At 40.6% G+C, this 14,930-nt stretch overlaps 2 protein-coding genes across 3 annotated transcripts; one reads left to right on the plus strand and one right to left on the minus strand.

The window, feature by feature from the left end:
* Nucleotides 1–1,092: 1,092 nt before the first annotated feature.
* On the minus strand, nucleotides 1,093–4,149 carry LOC125545915 (succinate dehydrogenase subunit 4, mitochondrial). The gene is made up of 3 exons (XM_048709971.2): nucleotides 3,882–4,149; nucleotides 1,927–2,022; nucleotides 1,093–1,811 (listed from the first exon to the last, which is right to left on the minus strand). The coding sequence occupies exons 1-3, from the start codon at nucleotides 4,074–4,076 to the stop codon at nucleotides 1,419–1,421; spliced, it is 684 nt and encodes a 227-aa protein (XP_048565928.2). The 5' UTR covers nucleotides 4,077–4,149; the 3' UTR covers nucleotides 1,093–1,418.
* Nucleotides 4,150–10,633: 6,484 nt separating this feature from the next.
* On the plus strand, nucleotides 10,634–14,548 carry LOC125547166 (DNA (cytosine-5)-methyltransferase DRM2-like). Of its 2 annotated transcripts, none has more exons than XM_048711157.2 (7): nucleotides 10,634–10,753; nucleotides 10,848–10,956; nucleotides 11,043–11,105; nucleotides 11,149–11,282; nucleotides 13,005–13,101; nucleotides 13,190–13,278; nucleotides 13,370–14,548. In XM_048711157.2, the coding sequence occupies exons 4-7, from the start codon at nucleotides 11,181–11,183 to the stop codon at nucleotides 14,546–14,548; spliced, it is 1,467 nt and encodes a 488-aa protein (XP_048567114.2). In that variant the 5' UTR covers nucleotides 10,634–10,753; nucleotides 10,848–10,956; nucleotides 11,043–11,105; nucleotides 11,149–11,180. The 2 variants fall into 2 exon arrangements, with proteins under 2 accessions (XP_048567114.2, XP_087373232.1); XM_087517106.1 differs by having other exon boundaries at nucleotides 10,652–10,762; nucleotides 10,848–10,966; nucleotides 11,041–11,105.
* Nucleotides 14,549–14,930: the final 382 nt, after the last annotated feature.

Here is a 14,930-nt window from a genome sequence, read left to right on the forward strand (position 1 = left end):
GCGTCCAGGTGGACGAGGATCTCCCGATGATGATCTCATCTGGGATGAAAGGCGTCGCTATTCCGGCAGCTGCCTCCTCAGCCATGGCCGCCGGCTGGGAGCTCTTCCTGGAGGTGTGCTTGTGCCTGGTGGCGGCGGAGGGGATGCAACAGTAGTATGGTATATCTTTCAGGTGGTAGAAACGGATTTGAGATGGCCTCGTCTGCAGCTTCCAAACCCTACAAAAGATTTCTTGTAAGGAAAAAACAAATATTTCACTAACACAAAACATGCACATAATTCTTTTTTTTGTTGTTGCGTGGAGCACATAATTCACGTTCAAAGGTTCAGAACTTCAGAGAAAAAGGAGTGTGCTCAATTATTTTGTAAGAACCCAAACATATTGTGAACTGCGGATGGTAACTATACTAAAGTTATGTGAATAATTGATTGATCAGCGGACCTCCTAAATTGAAAGGGACACAACTCTTACCATGGAGAGTTGGAGACTATATAATCTACATTATGCACCTAGCTGGAGACTGTCAGCTTGAGTTTATTTACACATGTACTCCCTCTGTAAAGAAATATAAAACCGTTTATAAATCACTAAAGGGAGTAGTAAGGATTTTGTTTTCCGATAATGATTTGTAGCAAGGATGATATTAAGATGTAGAAAGTAGGGAAGCAGAATGTGACGTTGCTCACAGCTGAGGACCATGCACAAGTACATATACAAGTCTGGCGGTGGCAAGTTTTCTAGTAAAAGAAAAAAAAAACATAAAACCAAGAAACACACTGCTTCTTCGTGTTCTCTCGAAACAGGCTTTATTCTCCACTGCATATGCTGCATCCGATCAAGTTTCATCGTTCCACCAATGCCATTGATACCTGAGCAAACATGCTGCGAATCGCATCTCACCAGACACCACTATTATCTATCAGCTGCTGGTCAGTAGGTGTCTGTCAATCATCTCGCACACATGTAACGGAATCAGAGACCTGGAAAATTTAGATGTATGGTACCAGCTGATGGCAGAGTTGCAAAGGCAACGAGTCCTTTCATGCTCCAAACAGACTGGACACTGCTACAACACAGAGAAACAATTGCAGTGCAACAGGTAAACATGGCATTTACTAATGTTTTGCAGAACAAGAGCAATAAACAACAGAACGTCAAGGGTTGATATATACCATTATTACAAAACTAGGGCAAACGTTGCTCCCATATAAGCTAGTACTCTGTGACAACTGAACATTACTTGTCCATTAATCAATCACAGAAATAATAAGAGGAAAAAGAAAAACGCAGCAACTTGATATGCGAGACAGAAGAAGAACCAGCGGTCGGGCATTTTGTCCACCTTGACGATTATTCCAGTGTACAGATGGGCGGGTTCCTGGTGGCATCTCTCGAGAAACTACTACCATGGAGGCACTTAGAACAGATCAAAGTAAACCATCGTGTCCTTGGCCATGACTAGCAAGAGCAGCTTGAAGTATATCAAGGCCCACTTCCTGGTGATGTCGTGGTGGACGTAGTCCAGGAGGATCTCCTTGTGGAACATGTAGACCTGATGGTACACTGACGCGATCAGGAGAGAAGTGCTGATGCTGTTCTTCGACACCAGGAGCAGAGTCGGGATCATGTAGAACGTGACTTTTGTCATCATCTCGGTCCGCCTCACTTTCAAGCTTTCGAGTGTCAATGGACTGCTTCTGGGCTTGCTAATGGTTGCTTCAATGGGGCTGAATGCTGCGACCTTCGCTGAGGCTCCCTCCTGTGATTTCAGTGCATCCGATTGTACCATCCCAGCAACTGTCTTTGAGGTCTACAAGCATAAGAAACTTTCAATTGCAAGCTTCTGGCAATGAATGCTGTCAAGTGAGGAAGCAAACTAATGAAACACAGCTCCCATAAGATTGGCACAAGGAACAAACTAGCACCTGCTGATCAGAAGATCCATTGGAGGCTCCAGTAGAAAACCAGCGAGGCAATACGTGTGTGCCACCGAGTCGAGAGGCCTGCTCATATCCTAGAATCTGCTTGCATAAGGGAAGACAAATGGCACCACAAAAATGAATTATTACGTGTACAATAGGCTCGTAAACTGAAGAAGAGATGTAATAATAGAAGTAGACATGCATACAAACAGAAAGTTCTTAAAAATTATACAGCACGCTGAGAAATGAAATGATAACCCATCACTGAAGCAAACAAAATGCAATATTGGTATTTTGGCCTTTCATCAGTGAAATACATAGGTAACTACATAAGAGCAGACTCATAAAGCAGCACCTCCAAACCTAACATACTATTAGTATTTTTAGTCATTCATCAGAAGATATTTATAACTACATAGAGCAGACTCACAACCCATGCATCTAGAATCCTACTCTCTGTGACAAGCAGAAGCAGACCTGTACTACAATATTCCCTGTTCCGATGCAAGATGACGAGTTATAGTTCCGCCTGTAGATTTCAGTTCTCCATGCACTAGGGAGAACAGTTATCATGGCACAATGCATATGAAGCATGTGTAAAGCACCATCAATGAATTTCACAACAAGAACATCCTATCTCATGTTGGCAGCACCACTAAAATTATTTTACAATAATAGTACAATGTTGGCAGCATCAATGAATATAAATACATATAACTATTATTTCACAACAAGTACAGAAAGTTCTTAAAAATTGTACAGCATGCTGAGAAAAGAAGTGATCGCTGATCAGTCAAGCAAACCAAATGCACTGTTGGAATTTGGTCTTTCATTAGTGAGATACATAGATAACTAAATAGAGAAGGCTCACAAATCAGTACCTGCTAGATATCAATGATCACTGATCAGTCAGGCAAACCAAATGCACTATTGGTATTTTAGTCATTCATCAGTAAGATACATATAACTAGATAGAGCAGACTCACAAACCATGCATCTAGAATCCTACTCTCCCGGTGAAAAGCAAAAGTAGAACTGTAGTACAGTATGACAAGTTCTAGTTCCTCCTTTATATTTCAGTTCTCCACAAACCAGGGAAGAACTACTATTGACCAATGCATATGCAACTTGTGTAAAGCAACATCAATGAATTTAACACCAAGTACGTCCTATCCAATGCTGGCAGTACAGAGTGCATAAGAAACTACAGAAGACTACATATGTGCCAGGTAATCACAAATAATGTGCCAAGTAAATAAGAGTATTGAGTCAAACCACGATATATCCTGTTTGTGTATAATCAGCAGTTATATACTATTAGCAGGAATCTCCCATGTTGAAACGCATTAGCATAGTGATATGATATCTCCAAATGTGCTGAGCATTCCTTTAGTCAATTACTAGCTCAGGCTGAAATTTAAGTGAAACAGATTTGCAAACCAAACCAAAAGTATGAAAGGATACCCTTTTCAGTTTATGTAAAGTAAACATAACACTTTAAGCTTTGCTGCCTACATGACTACATCCCTAACTCAATGTGATGTGTAGTCACTATTGCGCCCGCCAATCTCACCAACTGTTTATCAACCCAATTCAGAGTTTTGTTCAGTTTTCGTTCTCAAGCTGGATAACTCTGGAGATGCAATCAGCCAGCGCAAAGGCAAAGATGTGAGTTCACCTTACACCACAAACCTAACCCGCAACATAAGCTCGATGAGGCCTATACAAGCTAGTAGTCCAAGTAAAACCGTCGAAAATACACGAAGCACAACACACCACCTAGCAGAACACAGGAATCCGGCCCTCGCGGAACGGAATCGGGCAATCGCACAAAGCGATCAGATCGAGCACGAACGAGCGGCGCATCAGGCTTACAGCCCCAGAACCGGAGCAAGAAGCAGCCAGGCCAGTCGACGTAAGCTACCAGACAGAGAGAGGGGGGTGAGGGAGAGGCGGACCTTGGAGAGGCCGAGCGGCGAGACCACCGCCGGCTGCCGCGGCGACGAGGCGGGGGATGCGGCCGCCGGATCGCGGGGGAGGGCGGAGAGCGCGCGGGCGCCCCAGGCGGCGGCGAGCGGCGACGGCGCGGCCGCGTCGGCGCGGGCGGCGGCGAGCGCTAGGGCTTTGGATCTGGTCAGCAATCGCGACGCCATTCTTTCTCTCTCTGTTCTCTCGGTCTCTCTCTCTCGGAAGGGAAGGAAGGATGGTGGTTTTTTTAGGACGAGTGCGAGTACACGCAAGCGGAAATGGCCTGGCCCAGTATTACCGGCCCACACTTCCAAGGCCGAATAGACGAACCAGGACCCCTTTGCCGGGGAGCCCCTGCCATAGAATATTGAAAAAGCTTTCAAAGAAAAAGGAAAAAGGAAAAAAAAAAGGACTTCAAAATGGGAGCTCCTATTGGACGCGCTTTGCGTCAAAATGTCGTCGCCGCGCACAGGGGCGCAGCCTGACTGGGCCGGCAAAAGGAAAAAAAAAGACTTCAAAATCTCCAAGGATCACTTTGGTGAGCCGTGCTCGCAGCTGCCGCATGCTGGGCGTCTCTCGGATTTTTCTAATTAAAAAAAACATGTTTTTTTTCTTTCGTGAGTAGAACAATTTTGCTTCTCTTAAAGACACATGCTTGCTTTCGCACGAGGCACACTCAAAAAAGGAAAAAAAATAAGCACCTGCAAGAAAAAGAATGTTCTTTCTATCCATGAGAAGAAAGAGAAAAAATATGTTTTTTTTTATTTCACAAGAGGTATAAATTTGTTTCTCATGGAGGCACATGTTTACTTCCGCAAAAGGCATTGTTGTGCCCCTCGAAAAGGGGAAAGCACGTTTTTTTCTTTCGCTAGAGGGACACATTTACTTCGCCTGGAGGCACATATTTGCTTTTACGAGAGGCACAGTTGTGCCTCGTAAAAAGAAAAAAGATGTGTTTCTTCTTCTGTGAGAGGCTTAGATTTGCTTCGTGTGAAGGCACAAAGTTGCTTCGGGGAAAGGCACAGTTGTGCCTCACAGAAAGGTAAAAAATACGGTTTTTTGCGAGAGGCACATATTTGCTTTGCATGAAACACATATCTGTTTCTGTGAGATGCACCTACCGAAAATAGAAAAAAAAGTGGGGAAAATCATGGTTCCGTCTCGGTTTTTTGTTTCGGTTTTCTCTATTTTTTTCATGAAAAAATCCGTCAAAACCTATTAACATGGGATCTAGTTTCGAAGATGTCAACACGAGAAATCCAACGATGGAAATAGTTCACAATTTGATCGCACAGTTTAAGATATGAAACATTTTCAATAAACGAATCTATGAAAAAAGTAAACTCCTAGATTACGACAAGTGACGCAATACATGCACCCCTAATTAATGATTTCCGGTTTTCACCGAACCACTTAAACCTCGCTAGGGCTATGTCTTGGGTGGTCCTATACGACGCCTTTAGTGTTTGCTCCTATACAACGCATTTAGCGCCTGATCTGCTCCATGGCGCTCACCCGAAAGGCTCCCTGGTAGCTCGGGACGCAGTCGCTCATCGAGCGGTGGTTAACTTGTCGATGGTTCACCAGTTCACCAGTAAACCATTGACTTTTGAAAAATATGTAAGAAGAAGAACGGAAAATATTTAAAAATGTGGATTCAAAAATTCACGGATTTGAAAGAAAATTCGCAAAAATAAAAAAAATATTAAAAAATTTGAAAAAAACATGGCAATTTTGGAAACAGTCCAGGAATTTTGAAAAAGTTCATTGATTTTGGAAAACAAATCATAAAATAAGGGGAAAAGGTTCATCAATTTTATTTTTTTTCATAAATTTCGTAAAGAGTTCAAAAAGTTGGAAAACATTCATTGATTTGTAAAAATTTCAATAATAGTCTAAAAAAAGTTCATTGTATTTGCTAAAAAGTTCATTCAATTTGAAAAATAAGATCATTGAATTTTAAAAAGTTTCTCAATTTTCAGAAAATATCATCGATTTAAAAAAATCAACCCTATTCCCCAGTTCGTGCATTCTGGAAAAATAAAAATTTAAAAATAAAAGCACATAAAATGAATAAATAAAAAAGGAAAAGGATAAGAAAATAGAAAGAAGAAAAGAAAAGTAGTAGAAAAGGAAGAAAAAAACCAAATAAAATCGCTCTAGGAAAAGCCACATAAAAAAACCATATAGGAAGCTTCCGAAAGCCAGTGACTTCCACGAACTAAAGAAAGCATAAATGGAGAATACCAAGTAAGTGGGCATAAGCATTCAAATGTCATAGTGATCAGTTGGGTTCTTCCTGAAAGAAAAATCTCAAATTCAAATCCCTCACGTACACCCTTTTTTTTTGAAAAATTAACAGAAAAAAGGTAAATGGGCCAACCCATGCAAGATCAATAGAGGTTGCCAGGGATGGGGGAGGGAGGGTGCGCCTGTTTGCGCCGATGCCTTTAGGAAATGCCCCATGTCTCGCCCGTACTAGGCGAACGACTACGGGTCGGCCCATTAGCTACGTCGCTTGCTTAACTCGCACCGCGTCCGGTCGCTACGCTTGACCGATTCAGTCCGGCTTTTTTTTCGTTTTATGTTTGTCGCCGGGGAGCGCATAGTGGCGAAAATGGTGAGGAGGCATTGGGGCATTGGTGGTGGAGACCAGGGTGGAACCTTGATAGTCGAGAGTAGCAGAGATTCACCTATATTATGAATGGAAATAATATTAGACTAGGATGGTAGTAATTTTACATTAACTACTATGCTCTTAATTTTGTTATATATTAAAAAGGATTCCATATCAAATATATCGATTTTGGTCTACTATAAAAGCACTGGTTTATATCAAAATTTGGATGCAAAGACTTGTCATACCTGTCGAGCTCGACAGTTATGTCTAGGCTAGCACAATTATTGACACTGCACTTATATACTTTCCTACAGCTTGGCCCTTAAACCCCACTTGTCCATTGGGAGGTTGTGTAACTCGTCTTGTCTTCAGTTCAACTGTGCAAGGAAATAGAAGATCGCGGCTTCCCTTTGGCGCGCAGGGGAGATCGAGCGGCGGGCATCTGCGCGAAGAATGGCGGTATGCTTCTCTCTCCTTCCTCTTGTCCAGTGATTTTCCTATAGAAATTATTATGGCACTGAAGTATCATTAGGAAGCCCTCCTACAACCTCCATTCAGATGCGGAGGAGCCTCTCATCATTGTTTGTTATTGTTGGCTTGTAAGTCTGTGATCGATTCAGTTTTTCATAGGGTTTTTAGTGGTATCTTCAACAAAGACCCCTTCATCATTGCATTGTGTTGGTGTAAAGATTGCGGGCCAAGAACCCCTCTGCCTCCTCAGCATATCCCTGACACTGCCCTCATAATTCTTCAATTATATTGGCTATGAACCCTAGCCAGATCCACGTCATCATCGGTCACTACCCCGACGGGCAGTCTTCGTCGGACATCAACCGACGCTTGATCTCCTCAAGTATTATGCTTTCTTCGAGGGTCATTTCTTGGCAGCGTGGAGTTTGGGGCATCAAGAATTGGGATTCCAACCGGACTTGGCGTTGCGTTGGCTGTCTGGTTAACTCTTCAATATGTTTCTCTAAAATAAGGGATTCTTTCATCTGTTTTCCATAGCGATGCCAAGGAGATTACTTGCCCTTGTCCGCATTTTCTCACGTTGAGCATGCATCAGGATGACACCAAATAAGATCAGTCGCTTTCCCAAAGTGAGAAGTCCACTTTCATCCCTAAACTATTTGGTTTGTCTAAGATTAAACCCCGGCTGTAAAACCGACTAAGATTCAACCCCCAACTTCTCAAACCATTCAGGATCCAACCCCTGCCCTTGGCCTGGTGCTAGTTTCCGATGAGTCTGATGGGTTTGGCCGTGTTGACCATCTAGTCAGCATGTCATGTTAGCCTAGTCATGTAAAAAAATATGATATAAAGACACAACTAGTCAAGAGATCGATGATCTACGGACACAAATTATTAAAAATATAAAAAGATGAAAGAATAGCATGACTCCAAAAAGTCATGCCAAAGTGACGGTAGCAAAGGATCAACATGCAACAACACCAACTACCGCCTCTGGCACCATAGGAACTGAAGAGAGGTTCTTCGACGGTGGTGCCTCCGGAAAGGGAACTACACCTCATGTCGACATTGTTAGATCCAATCATTAAAGGTCAGATCCAGGGTTTTCACCCCAAAGATCAAGTCCGGGCAAACTGTAATTAATGCCTTGAAGAAGGGAATGTCGTGTAAACACGCCATTTTCAAGTACAGCCAACTAACGTGCCGATGGCATATGGCAGGGTTATAAGCATGGTCGTCCCATGTAGATTGGATTGGGATTTTTTTTTTGGAATCAACATTCATGGTGGGTACATGTCGATTTGGGTCATGGTCTTCCGCAGTTATTGTCATCTTTCCTGGTCAAATGTGCTTAATTAGAGTAAGCATGACAATGTTGCTAGTCACCTCGGCTCTCATGTACTGGACTTGGAATTACAAGAATGCCTTTTTTGTTTCCCTCTCACTCGCTCGATTTCATGTAAATTGCGAATTCTATGGATGATTTATAATATTTCTAAGAGTTAATCTCTCTTTTTAACACATACTACTAAAAGTAATACATACCGATGAACTGAGTAAAAATCATAATAATTAACATGATGTAATGTTTTTTTATTTTTCTTTGTTGACATTAAAAATGTTGAATAATAGCCTCTTTGCTCCCACCAATTGTCCTGGAATGCATGCTGAGTTGGTAGGATTGCTTGCGCTTGTGACTGTCCTCTTCTTTAACATATTCTTCGATAGAGCTAGCATGGCACACTATTGTTGCTTCGGCTCTTACTTGCTTGATTTGACATGTGGAATGCCACATATTATGTGCCCTCTCACCTTCTCAATTTGACATATATTGTGTGATTGACATCAAATTTGTAGCTTTCTAATGGTTCAACTTTCTTGCTCGAGGGTTGACCATCTTCGGGCTACCCTCTCAGAGTTGTTGGGGGAAATAGTTCGCTTTCAACACTAAACATCACATCATCCTATCCTAAATGCCTATTTGTCCCAATACCCTGGCCAAGAGACCACTCGAGAATCCGCACGCTAGACAAGAGGGGGCATTTCATTTGTACGTGCTCTTGACAGCTAGTTTCCAAAGCACACTCATGTGCCGCCAATAGCTATGCGGCATTAGTTATGTTATTACCAAGAGAAACATGTTTGTCGAGCCAAGAGAACATTCGGCTATTATTGTACGGGTAGGATAGGACTTTTCAACTCCACTCACTCTGAACAACCGAGTTCCATAGCATCCTCATGTACCGCACACGGCTACATGGCATGAGTTACATCACTACCGAGGATAACACATCTATGTAGCAAGTGACATGAACGCACCCAAGACAAATCAAACACCAAATAGTATACTTTTCTCTCTCTTTCTGACATTAATTGCTTTGCTTGTATTCTTTCCTCCATATGGCTCGTGGAATTGGCCAGAAAGCAAGACTTCACATAATTAGTTGCCATGCATGTTCATCATCTTAGACACATCTTACCAATGACGCTGACCATAATGACTTTGTTATCACATTACCATGTGTGGGTGGTAACATATGAGAAAGTGTGTTATAGTTATTTTTAGGTAGCATCGCATTTTGTTCGCACACAATAGAAAATACAATGGAGGGCCAAGCATGCATGTGTAGTAGGATGTCCTATGCTAATCTTCGAGTCGCTAAAGTGTGGAACTACGAAGAACAAAAACATGTCACTTGATATGTAAGTGCTCTGCATGGGAAAATATAAAAAGGAAAGAGGACAAGTTTGCGATTGTCATGTCCAATTATGTAAGTGAGTCAAATAATATGGCCCATAGTGAACTTAGGTGTAGTTACGTTGATCTTACGGTTATGCTTTGTTGATTGAAAGATGATCCACTAGATTAATGACCAGATGTTTTGGTTTCTTTGGGAATGGCTTTGTTTTCTCTTGTTAATTAACTTGTCATGTACTTTTAACATATAATGGATTCTAAATTTTTGTATGGTGTTCATGATGAGACATTGGCACTCCTGTGACCAAACAATTCAATTAGCATGTTGATACTCTTCAATAAGTCTATGTTGTTAATTTATGTTACAATGATCCACCTATATGGTCCAAAACTCTTACTTCTCTCGCACTCCACCTCGTGCATTTGAGCTATTGATTTGGACTTCAGACTACCCTTTCTAATCCATTTGATACAATCATCACCAAGTTGATAATGGACAAAGCTGGTCAATCCGATCAGCTTTTTAGATTTACCAACCTGATCACTCTCTTTCCATAAAATAGCCCCATTATGTATAACTGATTCTACCGTCTAGTGAACTATTATAATCTGAAAGCTAGCATACTTCAGTTAAATAGGAATCCCCGTTACTTGAAATTAGACAACTTATAATTGTACTCATGTATATTTTTTGGGCATTATCTTAATTATGGCCGTGTTGTGACAGTGCCGATGGGAGTTTGTTCACTAAAAAAGGTGGTCTTTCCTTCTAGCTTTTGGGAGTGTTCTACACACTAAAATTGATTTTCTTTACTAATTTCATACTAGAGATGTCAATTGTGTTATCTTGTTGTTGTGATTGTGTAGGATATATAGAATTATTGTTCTTCTCCTCAATGGCTTTTTTCTTGGTATGCTTTAATTATTCATTGGGGTGTGCTTAACTCATCTCACAGGGATGGACAAGCGATAGCGATGATAGTGATAAGTTTGAGTGGAAAATTTATGGTGAGGCTGAACCATCATGGGCTCCGGCCTTGAGGAATATAGATGCTCCAGGCCCGTCCACACTTGTGCATGAGGTAGTAAATAATTGTGTACCCAATTATAAGAACTAGCCATGACTTGCTATTATTAGTGTGATCTTTTTTATGCAACTATCTAAAGGGTTCTAATCGGTGGGCCAATGAGGAAACATCATCTATTTATTTAATCAAGGCATATGTGAGAATGGGTTTCCCAAAAAAGATGGTTGTGAAGGGCATCAAGGAGATTGGTAATACTAGAAAACACTGATTCATTCCATTTGTCTTGTTATGTTTGCACCTTGTGTCTAACCAAGGCTTTTGATTTTGCTTTCAGGGCATAGTGATGGAAATGCATTGCTCGAGCTACTTCTCACATATAAGGTATTTTCCTTTGTGCGTTATTACTAACTTTATCACATGATGCTCTTGCTTCATGGTAGCAACGATCAAATGTTAGGATCAGTGATGTCAAATGCAGGCACTTGAAGATGATGATGATCTTGATTTTGAGAATTCGGATGGTGATGACGACACTGGTGATACAGAGACCGACTCTAATGGTTCTAGTGACGAGGTCGATAATTCCTTTTCTCTAGTTTAGTAGTTGAGAATTCTTTAACCATATGTATGCTAATAAATGTGAAATCTTTAACATGCATACTTTGAGCACCCCCTGTACGTACTGTTTTAGCATTGTTTGTTTTGCTTCTAGCGTTTCATTGGTGTATAATTGCATTGTGAAGTTTGAGCACCCATTTTTTTACATAGAATTATTATCATGTTTAAGTTTTATCGTGTAAGACTGATCATAGGAAGTATGCTTGAATACCATTAGGACAATATGTCTCCCACAAAGTAATCAAACGAACCTCAAAGGAGTAGAAACTAAATGTATTATTGGGTTGCTTGTTTGTCATTTTGATGAATTAGAACATTTATTTCTGTTAGACACCACTCCTTTTCTCATTAGTTCCTATACATTTGAATGTTAGTTACAAGACATATGATTTGTGGAGTTATGATGCTACAAGCAAATACTATTACATGTGTTGTAACCTGTAACCAAGAGATGATATACACATACTACAAGAACTTTAACCAACAGAAATCCCAAATTATGCATCACTTATTCTCTTTGATTTATTTTCTAGTCCATGATATAGTACACAATAGGACTTAGCTAAAAAGAGTTCATGAGAGATAGAAGCTAAGCTTGAAGACCGAGTTCTAAAGAAAGAAGCAAGAATATAGTTGGACCTAAATAATTCTATCATGCGTTGGAGTAAAGTTTGTGCTGTGACCCAGCTCACCACATTTCCATTGAATCTAAGGAGGCTTGGAAACTAGCATGTAGGTTAGTAAGAACATGGTCTTAAAGAATTAAACCACATTGTTCAACATTCTTATTTTGACTTTCAGTTACGCAAAATGAACATAATACCAGAAACGTTTATTACATATCGCATTAGTAGCATCAAACTTTCCCTCCATAAATAGCCTCAAGAAGAGTGGGAAATGCATATATGATGTTACTAATTTATGTTGTGATAGCTGAATTTCCTATTAGTTATGCAAATAAACTTTGCGAAGAGAATATCGTATTGTTTACTCTTATTCATGGCTAGATATATGTAATGCCTAAAAACCGGTAGAGAGTGTTTATTTTCTTTTACACATATACACCTGCTCAGCAAAAAAGATATTTCTTTATTGCTAGCAGGTGATGAACCTGAAATAGGGTGGATGGGAAATGTCGCAATGTCCTCCTGAAGACGTACACATGCATTTGCCTCATCATCCATCCGTTTTTTTTTCTTTCTATCACGAAAGCAACATGAAGAGACCAGATGAATGTGTTTTACCACTATTATGCATCCTGCATAGAGTGCCATTATATGAAAAAACAAAGTTAGACATGTACCTTCACTTTATTCCAGTCCATCACAACTAGTAATATAGGTAGTTGTTTCAAGCATAAATTGGGAAGCATTTGTTAATGCATATAGTAACTCTCGTAGTGAAGTCATCCTCAAATAGTATCAAAGAATAAGAAGTTGAGTCCTATTATTTCATTGATCTAGTTCTCGGTTAGTTTTCTATTTCTTGTTTCTTAGGTAGTCTGGGCTATTCATTTCTTGATCACTCATTAGTTGCAGGGCCCCCTCCTTTTCTCCGTCCCTATATGTGTCACCATGTAATCGTATTTCCCTATTAGCAGTCACTTATTTGGCATTAAGAAGTCAGTAAAATATAGCATGTTTTTTCTAATCTTAGTTTTTGTTGTACTTTTGTGTAGTTTCTACGGGAGATGTCAGAGAAGGACGAGAAGATCAAATCATTAGTAGACATGGGCTTTTCTGAAGATGAAGCAAATATGGCTATTACAAGATGTGGTATGACTCTTTTTGAAACGGTTGCCTTGACTGTCATTTTTTCAAGAAAAGGCATCTTATGCTATATATTTCTGTTTAAATTTCCTAGGTGATGTTGATCTATGGGAATTAGTTGATTCGATAAGTGCATCACGAATTACAGAAGATAGTCATTCCAGAAACTTATCTGACCACCAGGTACCTATTGGTTTGCTGTCATTTGTATATGAAAATACTCACACTCTTCTAATTTGATTTAACAACACTGCAATATCTGTAAATTTGGCAGATCACAGATCGGTGCTTCGATTCATTTGGAGGGAGAAAGAAAGCAAGATTGATGGAAGAGAGCAAGAAAAAGAGGAACCGGTATGGAGGTAGAGCACAGGGAAATCAACCCTCCTTGGATGGTAGCCATGATGAACCAATGCCTCTCCCAAATCCAATGGTTGGGTTTAATTTGCCAGGTTATTTGCAACCATCAGTTACCAGAATACTTCCTAAACAAGATACTGGACCACCCTTTTTCTACTACGAAAATGTAGCCCAAGCTCCCAAAGGCGTATGGGCAACCATTTCAAGATTTCTTTATGACATTCAACCTGAGTTTGTGGATTCTAAGCATTTGTGTGCAACCGCAAGGAAAAGAGGCTACATCCATAATCTGCCAATTGAGAATAGATCACCTCTTCTTCCTATGCCTCCAAAGACCATATTTGAGGCATTTCCTCATTACAAGAAGTGGTGGCCTTCATGGGACCTGAGAACACAGCTCAATTGCTTGCGAACAAATGTCGCAAGTGCGAAGCTGACAGAACGGATCGGGCGTGCTCTTGCAAGCTCGGACAGTCCACCGGCTCGAAGTGTTCAAAAATATGTCATGAATGAGTGTAGAAAAGGGAATCTTGTCTGGATTGGAAAGAACAAGGTTGCTCCATTGGAGCCTGAAGAGATGGAATATCTACTCGGTTTCCCAAAGGATCACACAAGGGGACTCGGCATCACGGAGAGATACAAGTCTCTCGGCAACACATTTCAAGTTGATACAGTTGCTTACCACTTGTCAGTTTTGAAGGTCATGTTTCCCAATGGTGTTAATGTGTTGTCCCTATTCACCGGTATTGGAGGAGGAGAGGTAGCTTTGCACAGGCTGGGCATCCACATGAAGGCGGTGGTTTCTGTAGAGATACGAAAAGCTAATAAGAGGATTTTTAGGGGTTGGTGGGATCAGACTCAGACAGGCACGCTCATTGAGATTGATGATGTAAAATCTCTGACTGATGATAGAATTGTATCATTTGTTAGTAGATTTGGCGGCTTCGACTTGGTAATTGGGGGCAGCCCATGTAACAATCTTGCCGGGTGCAACAGATACAACCGTGATGGGTTGGAGGGCGAGCAGTCTGCTTTGTTCTACCACTACTTCAGAATCTTGAACGCGGTCAAGTCAGCTATGGCGAGGATGTAGCCTAATTATTATAGCACCTATTTTATCCTTAAATAATTATATCTAGGAACCGCAACTTATCAGTGTATGAGCATTGAGTTGATGTTGTTTTCAAGACCAGAATTTGGTGGTTTGTGTAGATGAAGAGACTTCTTTTGTTTAGCTTCTTCATATAATTTCCCTATATACTTCAACATCATATCTTTTTCTGCAGTCAACCTGTAGACAAACCGGACATTTAATTTTCTATTTTTGAGCGCATCTTTCCTCTAGTAAATATTTTGATATAGTAGATACTGTACATATTGCACAGGAGAGAACTGGAGGAGTGGCTGGCACATGCACACAAATAGAAAGACACTGTTCATACGGGAATGCAGAAGACCTAGATAAAAATTCATAG

The sequence above is a fragment of the Triticum urartu genome, chromosome 3A, assembly GCF_056163025.1.
Source record: "Triticum urartu cultivar PI428250 chromosome 3A, HENAU_Tu73, whole genome shotgun sequence".
NCBI classification, from domain to species: domain Eukaryota; kingdom Viridiplantae; phylum Streptophyta; class Magnoliopsida; order Poales; family Poaceae; genus Triticum; species Triticum urartu.